General features: G+C 33.4%; 3 protein-coding genes across 3 annotated transcripts; 2 read left to right on the top strand and 1 right to left on the bottom strand.

Moving 5' to 3' along the window:
• Window positions 1-1,800: 1,800 nt before the first annotated feature.
• LOC141590152 (uncharacterized) lies at window positions 1,801-3,156 on the bottom strand. The gene has a single exon (XM_074410761.1). It carries the CDS (start codon window positions 3,154-3,156, stop codon window positions 1,801-1,803), a length of 1,356 nt encoding a protein of 451 aa, XP_074266862.1.
• Window positions 3,157-10,661: 7,505 nt separating this feature from the next.
• LOC141590151 (uncharacterized) lies at window positions 10,662-11,279 on the top strand. Its single transcript, XM_074410760.1, has one exon. It carries the CDS (start codon window positions 10,662-10,664, stop codon window positions 11,277-11,279), a length of 618 nt encoding a protein of 205 aa, XP_074266861.1.
• Window positions 11,280-12,767: 1,488 nt separating this feature from the next.
• On the top strand, window positions 12,768-13,883 carry LOC141590150 (uncharacterized). Its single transcript, XM_074410759.1, has one exon. It carries the CDS (start codon window positions 12,768-12,770, stop codon window positions 13,881-13,883), a length of 1,116 nt encoding a protein of 371 aa, XP_074266860.1.
• Window positions 13,884-14,423: the final 540 nt, after the last annotated feature.

Genomic DNA, 14,423 nt, shown 5'->3' with positions numbered 1-14,423 from the left:
ATTTTTCTCAAATTTAATTTTTGTAGGTTTAACTTCAATGTTTTAAAATAAAATACATACAATTTTAATTATTAAAACTAATAAATGATAATTAATTATAAGCATTTTATAAATAAATTTGTTACTTATCTAATATCATATTAATTAAAATAAAATTTATTCGAATAACGCAACGATAAACATTGAGTTCTCATATTATATTATTTAACGATACATTATGTCTCGAATCAGTTAATATTTGTTCAAAATGATGTGAATATAATTTTATGTAATTTATACTCCCTCCTATTTCCTGTGATGTTCCCATTTCCTTTTTCAATCGATTTCAATGTTGTTCCCTCTTTCCCCATTTAGTAAATTTTTTTGCTATGAAATTACCAGCTTGTCCTTGTTACTTTTCCTGATTTACAAAAAATGCCATCAACTTGGCCCACAATTTCTAAACTTAAACAGCCCAATTACCCCATCCCCATACTAAACTACACTGACTAATCTACCCAGCCCATAACTAAACCTAATTACTTATAATCACTCCCGCCCTTTTATTTGTCCAGAATCTTCTATCAAACCCTAAATGTAATCTCTCATCCCTCTCTCTCTCTTCCGCCGTCTAAGATCTTCATCTCTTCATTTCAGATCTTCATCTCTTCCATTCCATTAATCCCCATCAAACCCTAAAAATTCTGAGACTTATTCAACCCTTACGATTTAGCCATACTCACTACCACTCCCTTACACATATCTTCATCTCTCCCTTTCTCTCATGGCCTGTTTTGTTTTGTACGATTACGAGGAAGATCTGAAATCTTCAGATCTGGTTTTTGAAGATGAACCATGTTTGTTTAACATGTTCAATGTTGTTGATCCAGAGGTTGAGTTTGATTGTAATGATGTGGAAGTTGAGGAGGTTGAAGCTAGGGTTGATGATGAGTCGATGATGAAAGATTCGCCGTCTGAATCTGAAGTTGTTGTTCCTGATTCTTTGGGGGATGATGACACTTATGTGCCTGAAACTTGTCCTGAGTTCTTAGAATTTGATGCGAGGATGGAAGAACTTGATCGTGAGGCTAATAGAAGAATATTAGCTGCTGAGGAGAGACGAAAGAGGGTTGAGGCGAGGAAAGAAACTCCTGAACATAAAAGGTGGTTTATTTTGGAAATCTCCAAATACTTTCCAGCCTTTAAGATCCTACTGGAAGATTTAGAGAGGTTGATTTCAATCCTAATTCTTTTTTTTTTTTTTCATTTTATGGTCATTTTTTTTAACTAGTGATGAAATGCATGCATTAGATGGGGTTAATATTCTTAATTATGATGCCCGATGATAATAATTTTGAGGGCATATGTCTGATTGCATGCATATTGCCACCATTTTCGAAGATTATGATGAGGCTATGCATGCATTCAGATATGGTGTTGTTGATCTTTTCTGATCTTGAAATCGTAATCTTTGTAAACGCCAAGTTGAACATTAAATTAAATGCACCAACATCATCATTTCATATGCAAAGTTCATACATATAGCTAATTAAAAGGCAAAAAATTACAGGCTGATTTTGATCTTGCGTGTTTTCTGCTGTTTTCTTGATCTTGAACATGGTTCCTTCATGAAATGCTGTTTTCCCTTACACATGTTTCTTCCTTCAAAATGTTGTTGTTTGGTTGGTTGATGTACTACATAACTTCAGTTGTGCACAAAATGAGTACATCAATCAACCAAAATTAGATGCTTGTTGTTACCTTGAATGATGGTTGGTGTCTTAACTGTACAACAAAATACTGCTTGCATAGATGCAAAGTTCAGTCTTGTGAAGCTACTGCAACTGAATCTATCAGTTCAGTAATTTCAGCAATCTGACTTGCATCCCCAACATTCTCAACATACCTAATGCAATCATTTACCAGAGTAAAATCTACCTGTAAATACTGTGGTAGTCTTCCTTCTTTTGCCAACTTGGTCTTATGCATATGTGGTATCTTGTACTTATTGTGTCCTCTGAGTTTTAACACCTCTAGCATACAACCCTGCCAAGTAATGAACACATAATTTAGGTTTATCACTTCTAGATTGTTAAATGCAGTAGTTACTGCTCCAACAAGCTCATCTAACTTATAAGAATTGGTCAGTGTCTTTAGTGATTGAATGGCCCTAAAGAACCCCAAATCCAAGACATTCATGTCAGGTGAATTTGGGGGCTGCTGTACTAACTGTATATTCCATCCATCACTGCTTGCTGCTTCTCTAAAATCTGCATCAGAGTTCTTGATGTGGGGACGTGCATTGTCTTGTTGAATGTAAATGGTTTTACTTGCATTTGCTGGCCACTTCCTCTTCAGTTCTGGCAGCACCTTGCCTAGTAGCATATCCTTCACCACGTGTTTAGTGATTGATTCTATTGGTTTGGTCTCCATTGTGCCTGCAACCCTATTTTTTGAATTTCTTTTTGCTGGTTCCAAGTAGACAAATGGCCATATTCCAATCTTTCCATCAAAGATAACATTATTATTGGCATCAAATTGTGGTCTCCCAACAGCACACATAAACATAATTTTACCTATGAATGTTTTTGATTGAACACTTCTATAAGGATCTGGTTCTGTTTGAGATAAGTAGAACCTCTGACCATCTTTAGTTATGTAAAACCATTTTTCATCAATGTGTATGATGTTACTTTGATCTTTAAACATGAATTTTTTGCATAGCTCATCATAATACAACTGTGAAAGACTGAAAATTAACCTAGAAAGTTGATTTTTGTCTGTCAAACCTGGTTTTAATGAATTGGTATGACTTCTGATTGTTTTATCAGTTACCCAGTTGGACACCTTTGATTGACTACAATTCATAGCTTTAGCCACCCTTGCTTGTGTGGTTTTTTCACCCAAATCAATTTTGTTGTACTTCTCTTCATCAAAGACCAGCTTTGCTCTACCTGACTTGCCCTTTATCTTGCTTATGACATTTATGACTTCACCTAAATCTCTTTGCTGCCTTGCCTTCTTCCATAAATTTGTGACTGTTTTTCTGTTGATACCAAATTGTTCAGCCACCTCCATCATTGACCCCTTTAGTGGTTTACCATTCTTGCACTTTTCAAGTAGAATCTGAACAATTTTTTGCCTCTCTAAGTTACTCAAGTTTCTGGTTTTATACATTTGTGTATTTAATGGGATTTGGAACTTTGCTAATAAATGATGATTGTATTTATTGATTTTGGATGATTTTGTTTGTTTGCTTATAAATGAATGAAAACTTGATTGCCTTTCTATATATAGCTAGGTTTGCATATTCATAATGTTGATGTTGGCGTAAAAATTTAATTGAGCTGAAAATTTAGAAATGGCGCAAAACTGAAAATTTGGTGCCAATTTTGAATATAATGCTCCACTTGTGTGTCCTTGATGTATTGATTCGATTAATGTCACAACTCACAATGAAGGCAAGAAATGAAGGATGACCCCACATGCAAATCTGAAGTTAAAACATTTTGTAATTTTCAGATTTTATTTTTCAAAGAAAGGGTTTGTAATATTCAGATTTTAGTTTTCAATGTAAGGGTTTGTAATTTAAGATTTTTATTGTTAATGTAAGGGTTTGTAATATTCAGATTGTAAGTTTTTGTAACATTATTTTCCAGTTGGGTTTGGAAATTGGAAATTCTGGAAATGGATGTTTATGAAACTGGAAATCTGGAATTTCTGGAATTTCTGGAATTTCTGGAAATCTGGAGTTGGGTTTGTAATTCTGGAAATGAATGAGAAATGTAGAAGTTGTTGTTGCTACAATCTGGCCCACGTGATTAATTTTTTGGAGGGAAGGATTTACTCTAATTACAACCTCTTTACTTTAATTAATCATACCTTCTCTCTCCATTATTATAATCAAGTTGTACCTTTTATTCATTGTTTAATTGTTTCCTTAATTCTTGTGCCCAAAAGAAATGGGAACATCATAGGAAATAGGAGGGAGTATTTTTTTTATGTATAACGTGTGATATTCATGTATCAAACATATAACGTCCAAACTCAACTTATTCAATTCTTTTGATTGTGTGCTACAAGTGCTATGTGTCAAACATATCTATAAGAAATTTAACCTTTTGTTTTTTAAACAACTATCAATTATATTATTTTTCTACAATGATGTTTAATAAATTACCTGTAAATAAAATAGGTTGAACTTTCTCAATTTTTGTTTTTTTGGGTTTAACTTCAAAGTATTTAAAAGATAACATATAAAATATTTAACTAAAATTAATATTTAGTTAGTCATAATCAATATTTTATACTTGACGCATATATATTTAATTGAATATATTAAAGAAAAATGTAAAATGTTTTTCTACCTTTTTATGGTGTTTATAATACTATATTATTTAATAATCATTACTTTTGTTTTGTTATTTAAATTTACTCGCGATCAATGTGTTACTGTTTACATACATACTCCTTATCACACTATTTAAATCTATCAAAATCTCACATGTATTCAATTTCTCGCAATATAATTTTAATTTTTTTTTCATTCTCACACTATAAAAATTTATCTCTTAGTAGTTTTCTTTAAGTTCTATTTTTAATAAATACAATGACTCTTGCAAATATGTTTTTCTTACCGAATTTAATGGTCTAATTTTTATAACTTTTTCAAAATATTTTTTTACGTAAATGTAAAATAACAAAATATTTCAATAAATATAATCAAAATTATACTCAATTGAAAGCATTTTTCGCAATGAACATAATTATTTACATTTTAGAATTTTCATCAAAATAATTTTTTACTAAATTTAGAATCAAATTACCGTAAATTTTTTATGTAATTTTATAATAAATTTATTAAACTATAATTAATATTTTGCTGAGATTTATACAACATTTATTATGCTCATATTAAATGATTAGCTGTAATTAATGCTTGTCATTAAGGCTGTATAGGACACGTGGCGCATCCAAAGCGTTTCAACCCAATTTTATATATATATATATATATATATATATATATATATATATATATATATATATATATATATATATATATAAGAGAGAGAGAGAGAGAGAGAGAGAGAGAGAGAGAGAGAGAGGGAGGCAGGATCCGGTGAGTTTGCCACTTTTCGTGAGTTACCCCCGCATATATATAACAATTGATCTAACAAAACTAATCCTCACAATCAGACGTCACAAAAACAAACAACTCCTTCTCTCTCTAAATTACCTACTTTCGTTTCTCTGTTTTCACATCAAACAAAAAATATGGAAAATCAATCAAAATCTTCCATGATCATCAACAATTTCATCAAAATTTTCCCAGTTTTTTTTGTAATTCCATACGATTACAACAAATTCATTCACAGTTTCAAGTATTTCAATTGAAACGAACAGATTTTCTTTAATTAATAGTTAAATTTCGGAAAACCCTAACGCATCAAATCAAACGAAGGTATGAATATTTTTTACGATTTCTTAGCTAATAATCGAATACTTCAGTGATTTTCTCGTAGCTATTGAAATTCAATACTAATTCTAGTCAGATTTCTGTGATTTTCAAGAGAATGATGAATTATGATGATCGAATGATGAATTATGATGATCAATCTCTTTCTCATCAAAACGGCGATGAATTCATGTGCAAATATGTGTAATTCATATGAATAGTCTCATTTTTCATTATGCTGATTACTTTAGTTATGTTATTCGTCATTAATTAGAACAAATTATGATAAAATTTCATTATTTCTGGGTAATTTGCAGGTGGAATGACGTTGAAAAGGGATAATTGATGCTCAATTGAATAGTTGACGTCGTGTAATAGAATAATTGATGTTGTATGATAGAATAACTACGTTACTGTAATAAAATAACTTGTTTGCTGAGAATAAAGTTCTCTGATATGTATGGTTATTTTAATGTAGAAATTCAGTTATTGTAATGAATAAACGTAGTTATTTTATAGTTAACTCAGTTGTTTGCTGAGAAAAATGTTCTCTTGTATTTATAGTTATTCTAATATATAAACGCAGTTATTTTAATGAATAACTCATGTTATTGTATTGAGCTGAAACTCAAATATAGCCAGTTTTTTTATCTTTTGTTTACATATTTTCATCATGTTTTTTGAAAAACTGACCATTTTCAATAGAATAATTGATTTTTTTTCAATGAAATAATTGAGATTTAGTGAGGGTTGATTACAAAAAATTCTGTTAAGATGTCATTATTTTTTGGTGACTTGCAGGTGGAATGACGTTGAAAAAGGATAATTGATGCTCAATGGAATAATTGGCAAGGGGTGTAATATAATAACTAATGTTATATGATAGAATAACTACGTTAGTGTAATAAAATTACTTTTTTTTTTTGAGAATTATATTCTCGGTATGTATAGTTATTTTAATGTAGAAGCTCGATTATTGTAATAAAAAACGTAGTTATTTTATAGTTAACTTGATTGTTTCGAGAATAATATTCTCTGGTATTGATAGTTATTCTAATGTATAAACTCAGTTATTGTAATGAATAACTCATGTTATTGTATTGACCTGAAACTTAAATATAGCCAATTTTTTGTATCTTTTGTTTATATATTTCATATTGTTTAATTGAAAAACTGACTATTTTCAATAGAATAATTGATTTTTTTAAATGAAATGATTGAGATTGGTCAATACAATAACTAAGTTAATATAGCCCTTCCCGATTTGTTGAGCGTGCTTTAGAAGAAGAAGGCGAGGAAGATGAATAAGTAGTTGGATGATAAAAAGCGGAAGAAGATAAATTGCAATCTGAATTTGACATAAGCAACACTTTTTTACAACATAAAAATAGAGTAATTACATCAGCGTCGTATAATAATTTCCGTAAATTATTACAATAACCGTGACTGAACTTTACAATAACTGTGATTGAACTTTACAATAATCGGCCATGATTGAACTATTGTGTACTTTGTCTCATACTTCATCCCTGAAGTTAAACATTAACAAGAAGTTGTCTTGATGATGTCTTTTCCCTATTCTTCCCAATGAGAACCATGTCTAGCTGATGAGGGTTGAACTAGCAAAAAGTGAAAGCTCGCTGAAAGAAATAAAAACAAAGAAGGGCGTAAGTTGAAAATTACTATGCAACTGAAATACAATAACGGCCCATAAGTATTGAAATAACCATAAAAACACTTTAAACAATTGGATCTTTTAGAGAAATAAAAGCATATTTTGTCAGAATGGCAAAATGAAATACAATAATCCAACTAATGCATTGAAATAACTGAAACAACACAATACAATAACTGGTTATTTCAGAGAAATAATAATGTACCAAAAAAACTCAACTACATTAAAACGCACCATTGTTAATATAAGATACTCTAAACAACCTCATTGTTCTGCCACCTATCTACATTCATAATAGTTTGATTGAACAACCAGAAACAACAACATCCAATTCAAAAATCAGGTGCAAAAACGCAAAATACAATTGCAAAACCCTAAAATTATTCGAAAACGAAAAACAATGTCATTTAACAACACAAATACAATAAATTGAACAACATAATGGAGATAACTGAATAAATTGAAGATTACACACATAAATTCAAAAAAAAAAAAAGAACAAGAAGATGAAATGCGAAATTGAAAACATTCAATCGGAAAAAAATTGAGAAACTGTGAAGATAGAGAAGATGAAGGAGAAGAAAAATTGAACACAATCAACCGAAAAAAATCATTACAAAAAAGAAAAGAGTTACCTGCAAAATACAATAACTGAATTAGAATAATACAATAACTCGGTTAAAGTAATACAATAATTATTATTTGAGATGAACACAATAAACAAGAAATAACTACCAAATACAATAACTGAGTTTGAATAATACAATAATTCGGTTAAAGCAATACAATAACTAACACCAGCAGAAAAAGTTCGTGGTGGTAACACATCTAAATCAAAAACCCTAAAAATTATCAAAGATACAAAATAACACAACTGAATAAGAAAAAACTTATGAAACAGCTTACAAACAACATGAAAATGCACAAGATCGTTTAGAATTCTCATATTAAACTCAAAACCCTATATATTATTGGGAAAATAATGAGAAAACAAGCAATTTAACAACAAAACATAAGTGCAGACGGACATACAACGAATCAACAAAAATGAAAAGGATATTAGATAAGAACGATAATAAAAACGCACCAATCAGATTTAGAAAACAAAATTAGTACTTACATATAGTGAAATTGAAGAGAAATACTAAGATGAAGCGAAAGCGACAACGAATCTCCTTAATTGATGACAAATTTGAACGAGGATCATGAAGATTGAGGATGAAGATTGAGTTTGTAGCCTGCAATTTGAAGAAATTTGATTGAAGATTGAATTTGACACAGTTGAACGATGTCGCCGTTCTTTTTTTTTTTTTGTTCTGGCTTTTTAGGGGGAAAAAGAGGAGAGAGTGTGTGATTTTACTAATAATGAGGGATATGGAGAGAAAAGTGATTATTTACAACTCAAGCAAGATTTAATCTCAGCCATCCATCTTAGATTAGATTAGTGGTTCAGATTAAGAGGGGTAACTCACCAAAAAAACCAAACTCATATGATCATATATATATATATATATATATATATATATATATATATATATATATATATATATACGGTCTGGATCCGGTGAGGCCGTTAATTATGGCGAGGCGGCCAGCCTCACCAAATTCATTCATTGGACTGGTTTTCAGTTGTTCATTGGGCTAAAAATTTGGGGTCATTCCTAATCTTTTCATTTAGCCCAAATACCTTCTCTCTCTAAAATAAAAACACAAAAAACCAAATATTTTCCTTTTTTTCTTTGATTTACACGACTCTCACAACAGTAACATCTTTGCACAAAGTTCCTCAAAATATCTCGTTTTCGCATAATCGAAGCAACGATTTCCAGAAAAATTGTTCGTAGATTTCATTAAAACAACATACAACAACGTGATTTTAGCAATTTTAAAAGAAAATTTCGATTAATTTCCAGGTAATTTTATAATTTTGATCAAAAAATGAGCATATTCATATGATTCCGTTAATTCACTCATAAATTGATGATATATATATAAGGCTCGATTTTTGTCAATATTGAACAATTTTCATAATATAAAACTCGATTTTGATCAAAATTGAGCGATTTTCTTAACCTCGTTATTTCCTACTATTCAATACATTGATTTTACAACCGATTAAAAAAAAACCCTAGAGGAGGCGATTATGAACCTTAAAGAAAAAACCCTACGCAGCCTACTTCTCACGTATTTTTCAGCTTGATTTCTCTATAATGGCATGTAATTCATCTAGTAAGACGAAGCATAAGCATTCTAGTAGGCTTCAAAAGATGAAATCAACAAGGAAAAGTACTGATAGTAAGGAGAAAAGTAAGAAAATGGGTCCACAAGAGAAAGATGTGATAAAAACAAAAACTATGCAGGAAATTAATGGTGTTCCTGGTTTGCAGTTTGATGAGGTTGATGACAGTCCACCTGTTGAGGAAGTTATAGTAGAAGATGTGACAGATATAGATATTGAAAATAATGCATGGGTCACACAAAGAGGAAAAAAGCGTGTTGTGGTTGCTGAGGAAGAAGAGAATAATGAAAATATCTTGCAGTTCACCACAAAAGACACAAAAGAAGAAATTGAATTCTGGAACAATGCGGTGTACTGCTTTGTTCTAGGAGCAAATCCTCCATGGGAGGTTTTGCAAGGATTTATTCATCGAATATGGTAGAAGCACAACGTAGACAGGATATCCTTTATGCCAAATGGGATATTTCTGGTACGATTCAAGCATAGCAAGGATAGAGAGGCCATATTGCAGGCAGGTCACTTTATGTTTGATAACAAGCTCCTGATAATTAGGCCCTGGGATGTGAATGCCAAGTTAATGAAGGAGGACGTTAAAAAGGTGCCTGCATGGATAAGGATTCATGACTTACCCCTCAAATTCTAGGGTAAATATTTGCCTGCCATTGTAGGCCTGGTTGGCAAATTCCAGAAGGCGGATCAAGCTACAATGGACAAAACCAGACTGGGTTTTGCACGAGTTATGATTGAGCTTCATGTTGGCCAAAAATTCCCCTCTAAAGTGAGATTTTTAGATGAGTCTGGCAAGATGATTTATGTGGGGATTGAATATGAATGGAAACCATCAGTGTGTACCAAATGTAAAGGGATAGGGCATGAAATGAATACTTGCAGGAAACCTGCAACAAATAAGCAAATTCCTAAGCGATCATGACAAGTCGGAAGCCAAAGCCTGTAGTCATTCGGACTCTTTGTACAACTCGACAGAAGCGGTGAAATCTCTGAATGCACCCCTTGTTTCTTCTCCGCACGTATTCTTTATCGTCACACATCCACACCAAAGAACTCCCCATAAGACTGGATCCTCTGAGTCTTTGTGGAAGGTGAAGTGATTCCAAAAGTTGGCATTGGCCAAAAGGTTACTCCTCATTCCAAACTTATTAATGAATAACATAGGTTTTTGGAATGTACGTGGTTTGAATAATGTAAATAAACAAAAAACGGTGAAATGGTTTATTCATAATAAAGATATTGGTCTGTTTGGATTAGTTGAGACCAAAATAAATTCAAAAAATGTGAGTAATATCTCTAGTACTATGTTAGATGGCTGGTGTGACACTACTAATAGTAGCCTGCATAAAGGAGGACGTGTATGGATTCTCTGGAAACCTAATCTTTTTGATGTCATGGTGTGTCAATATGATGCACAATTTATTCATACAAGGATAACTGCTAGGACCTCCCAGCAACAGTTTTGGTTCACAATGGTGTATGCTTACAATGATGGTATTGGAAGGAGAGATCTATGGCAGAAGCTAGGAGTTATTGCAGGTCAATGCAGTGGGGCTTGGGCTTTGGCAGGAGATTTTAACACTGTTATTGATCCTAATGAAAGACTGGGTGCTAACACCAGACAGGCTGATATGGATGAATTTTTAGATTATATTTCTACCTGTGGTGTCACTGATATTGCTGCTACTGGGGCTTACTATACATGGACTAACAAACAGAAACCACTTACAAGAGTGTTTAGTCGTTTGAACAGGTTCATGGTTAATCAGGAGTGGATGACTCAGTTCCCTAACATGATGGCACATTTCCATCCAGAGGGTTTATTTGACCACTGTCCTTGTACTGTGAGCAACTGTGAAGTAGGAGGTGGCAAGAGAGCTAGTTTCAAGTACCTCAATATATATGTGGGGCAAAGCAGATGACTTTATACCCACAATCACTGAACACTGGAACAAAAAATACCCAGGGCATAAAATGTTTGCTGTCATTAAGAAATTGAAAGCTTTAAAGCCTGCTTTGAAGGCACTGAATAGGAGTTGCTATCCTGATATTGTCAACAACACAGTGATAGCTGAGACTAGACTCCAGGACCTGCAGAAACAGTTAGCCAATGATATTCATAATACTGATCTGATGCAAAAGGAATCTCAGGTTGCTGATGACCTTAAGAAGTTGAGTGTAGCAAGAGACAGTTTTCTGAGCCAGAAAGCCAAGTCCCAGTGGCTAGAAGAGAGTGACAGTAATACTGCCTACTTCCATGGGGCCATAAAAAAGAGAATTAGTATGAACAAGGTCATTCAGATTGAGGATCAACATGGTAATGTGTGTACTGAGAGCCAGACCATTCAAAATGCCTTTCTTGACTATTATCAAACTCTTCTAGGCAGCAACAAACCTACTGAAAATGTGAGACAGTGTGTACTTAATGAGGGTCAATTCTGTACTCAGGAACATGCACTGTTGTTAAATGCTCCTGTAACTAATGCTGAAATCAAAAAGATCTTCTTTGACACACCAGTTGATTAGTCTCCAGGGCCTGATGGATACACAAGTGCATTTTTCAAGGACAGTTGGGATGTTATAGGAGAAGATGTGTGTGATGCCATCAAAGATTTCTTCTCCACTGGTAAGCTTCTGAACCAGATAAATGCTACTAATATTACTCTTATACCAAAGTGTGAGAGGCCAACCACTGTCAAACAATTCAGACCTATTGCATGTTGTAATATGATTTACAAGGCTATATCTAAATTGCTATGTAATAGACTGGCACAAGTCTTACCTGATCTCATCAGTGACAATCAAGGGGCCTTCATAAAGGGAAGATCTATTATTGAGAATGTCCTAATTTGTCAGGACATAGTCAAGATGTATAACAGGAATGCTGTGTCACCAAGATGTTTGTTTAAAATTGACCTCCAAAAGGCTTATGACACAGTGAAGTGGGATTTTGTTGAGCAATTATTTCAGGGTCTGAAGTTTCCTGCTGACATAAAGTAATGACTTGCATAAGGTCCACATCCTTCTCTCTATGTCTCAATGGTGGTAGCTTTGGTTACTTTAAAGGTAAAAGAGGGTTGAGGCAAGGGGACCCTATATCCCCTCTTATTTTTACCATCTGCATGGATTACCTTACCAGAATGATTAATTATGTTGTGGCTAGATGGCCTTTCCAATACCATCCTCTGTGTAAGGCATCCAAGCTGAATCACCTGATGTTTGCAGATGACCTGTTAATGTTCTGTAAGGGCAATGCTACTTCTATAATGCTGTTACTCAGGGCTTTCTCATCCTTCTCTAGAGCTTCTGGTCTGTCTATGAATAGCTCTAAGTCTGAGGTTTATTACAATGGAGTTGGGCAACAGCTTAAGGATGATATACAACAGGCTACAGGGTTTGTATAGGGTGCTATGCCTTTTAGATATCTTGGAGTCCCTATCAAAGCAGGCAGATTGACTAAGACTGAATGTAATACTATAGCTGAGAAGATGGTGAGCAGAATTAGGAGCCTTGGGGCACGAAAACTTTCCTATGCAGGTAGAGTAGTACTAATCAACTCAGTTCTTAATACACTCTATTCATATTGGGCAAGCATCTTTCTTCTGCCAAAAAGCATTATTAAGAGAATTGAAGGCATTTGTAGAAACTATCTATGGGATGGCAATGCTGAGAATCACAGAGTCCCACTTATTGCTTGGGATAAGGTTACATTACCTAAAGAAGAGGGAGGACTGGGAATCAAGAAAGCACAGGTATGGAATTATGCAACTGTGGCGAAGTTGGTGGACTGGATATATGGGAAGGCTGATAGGCTTTGGATTAGGTGGGTCAATCAAGTGTATTTAAAAGGAAGGGATTGGCATGAGTATGTCCCTCCTGCTGATGTTGCTTGGTCTTGGAAGAACATATGCAAAGTCAAGGAAATGATGAAAAATGGGTACTCTGATGGACAGTGGACTGCTGATGCTAAAGGGTATTCCATAAGAAGTGGATATGAATGGCTTAGGATACAACAGCCTAAGCAAGATTGGGTGCCCCTGGTTTGGAACAAATGGAACATTCCCAAACATACCATTATTGCTTGGATCATCATGAACAATGGTTTGAATGTGAAGGAAAAACTATGCAAAATTGGGTACTGTACAGATGATCGTTGCTTAATCTGTGGTAGTGATTCTGAAACACAGGAACACCTGTTCTTTAATTGCAGATATAGTCAACAGATAATGCACCAGATGGAGAACTGGTGTGGGTTCCCACTGCAGGCTAACAGGAGTATGGGTATGCTGCCTACCAAAGGATGCCTGACGCAGAAAGTTCAATTCCTGGTGATGACTGCATGCTATTATCAGGTTTGGACACAAAGGAATAGTGCCAGAATGAAGCAAGTGTTGATTAAACTAGAGAAAGTATCTGAGCATATCATTGAGGAAGTCAAGAGTAGAATTAGAAGGAAACTCAAGGAGCCTGTTTCAAATACTGATAAGATATGGCTGACAAAATGGGGTATACTACGAGTGTGCTAGCAGTATGAGTAGGCATATAATGTGTGTGCATATCTGTTTTGGTTAGCTCTGGCTCTTGATAGTCGTTACTTCTGTTACATGAACTCTCTCTTGTAATTAGTCTTTTTTATCTTAATATATTCTCACATTTCACCAAAAAAAAAATACATTGATTTTGATGATTTTGCATCTCTAATAGTGCTATTGAAACAGGTATTTTGTTTTTAAATTATTATTTTCTATTTCAGTTTTAATTTGTGAAAATTTGTGCTCGATTTTGTGGATTATATGGCTCGATTTTGTAATTCGTGAATGTAGGAGTTGGTTGATTGAATCTTAAAACACATATTGTGATGATGTTGATAACGCCTACTGGAGTTTTGTTGATGATGCTGAATCATGCCTTTTGTGTTATGCTGCTACTGATTTTGTGAATAGGTTAGCTAATTTGTGAATCTAGAAACTGATTTTGTGAAACTTAGACATTATTTTGTAAACCTTTTAATAGTCAGTCCATCACGGTGAAATATTAATCATATGATGCATATATGTTTGTTTAGT

The sequence above is a fragment of the Silene latifolia genome, chromosome 7 (genome assembly GCF_048544455.1).
Source record: "Silene latifolia isolate original U9 population chromosome 7, ASM4854445v1, whole genome shotgun sequence".
NCBI classification, from domain to species: Eukaryota; Viridiplantae; Streptophyta; class Magnoliopsida; order Caryophyllales; family Caryophyllaceae; genus Silene; species Silene latifolia.
This window is presented reverse-complemented; position numbering and strand designations above follow the sequence as displayed.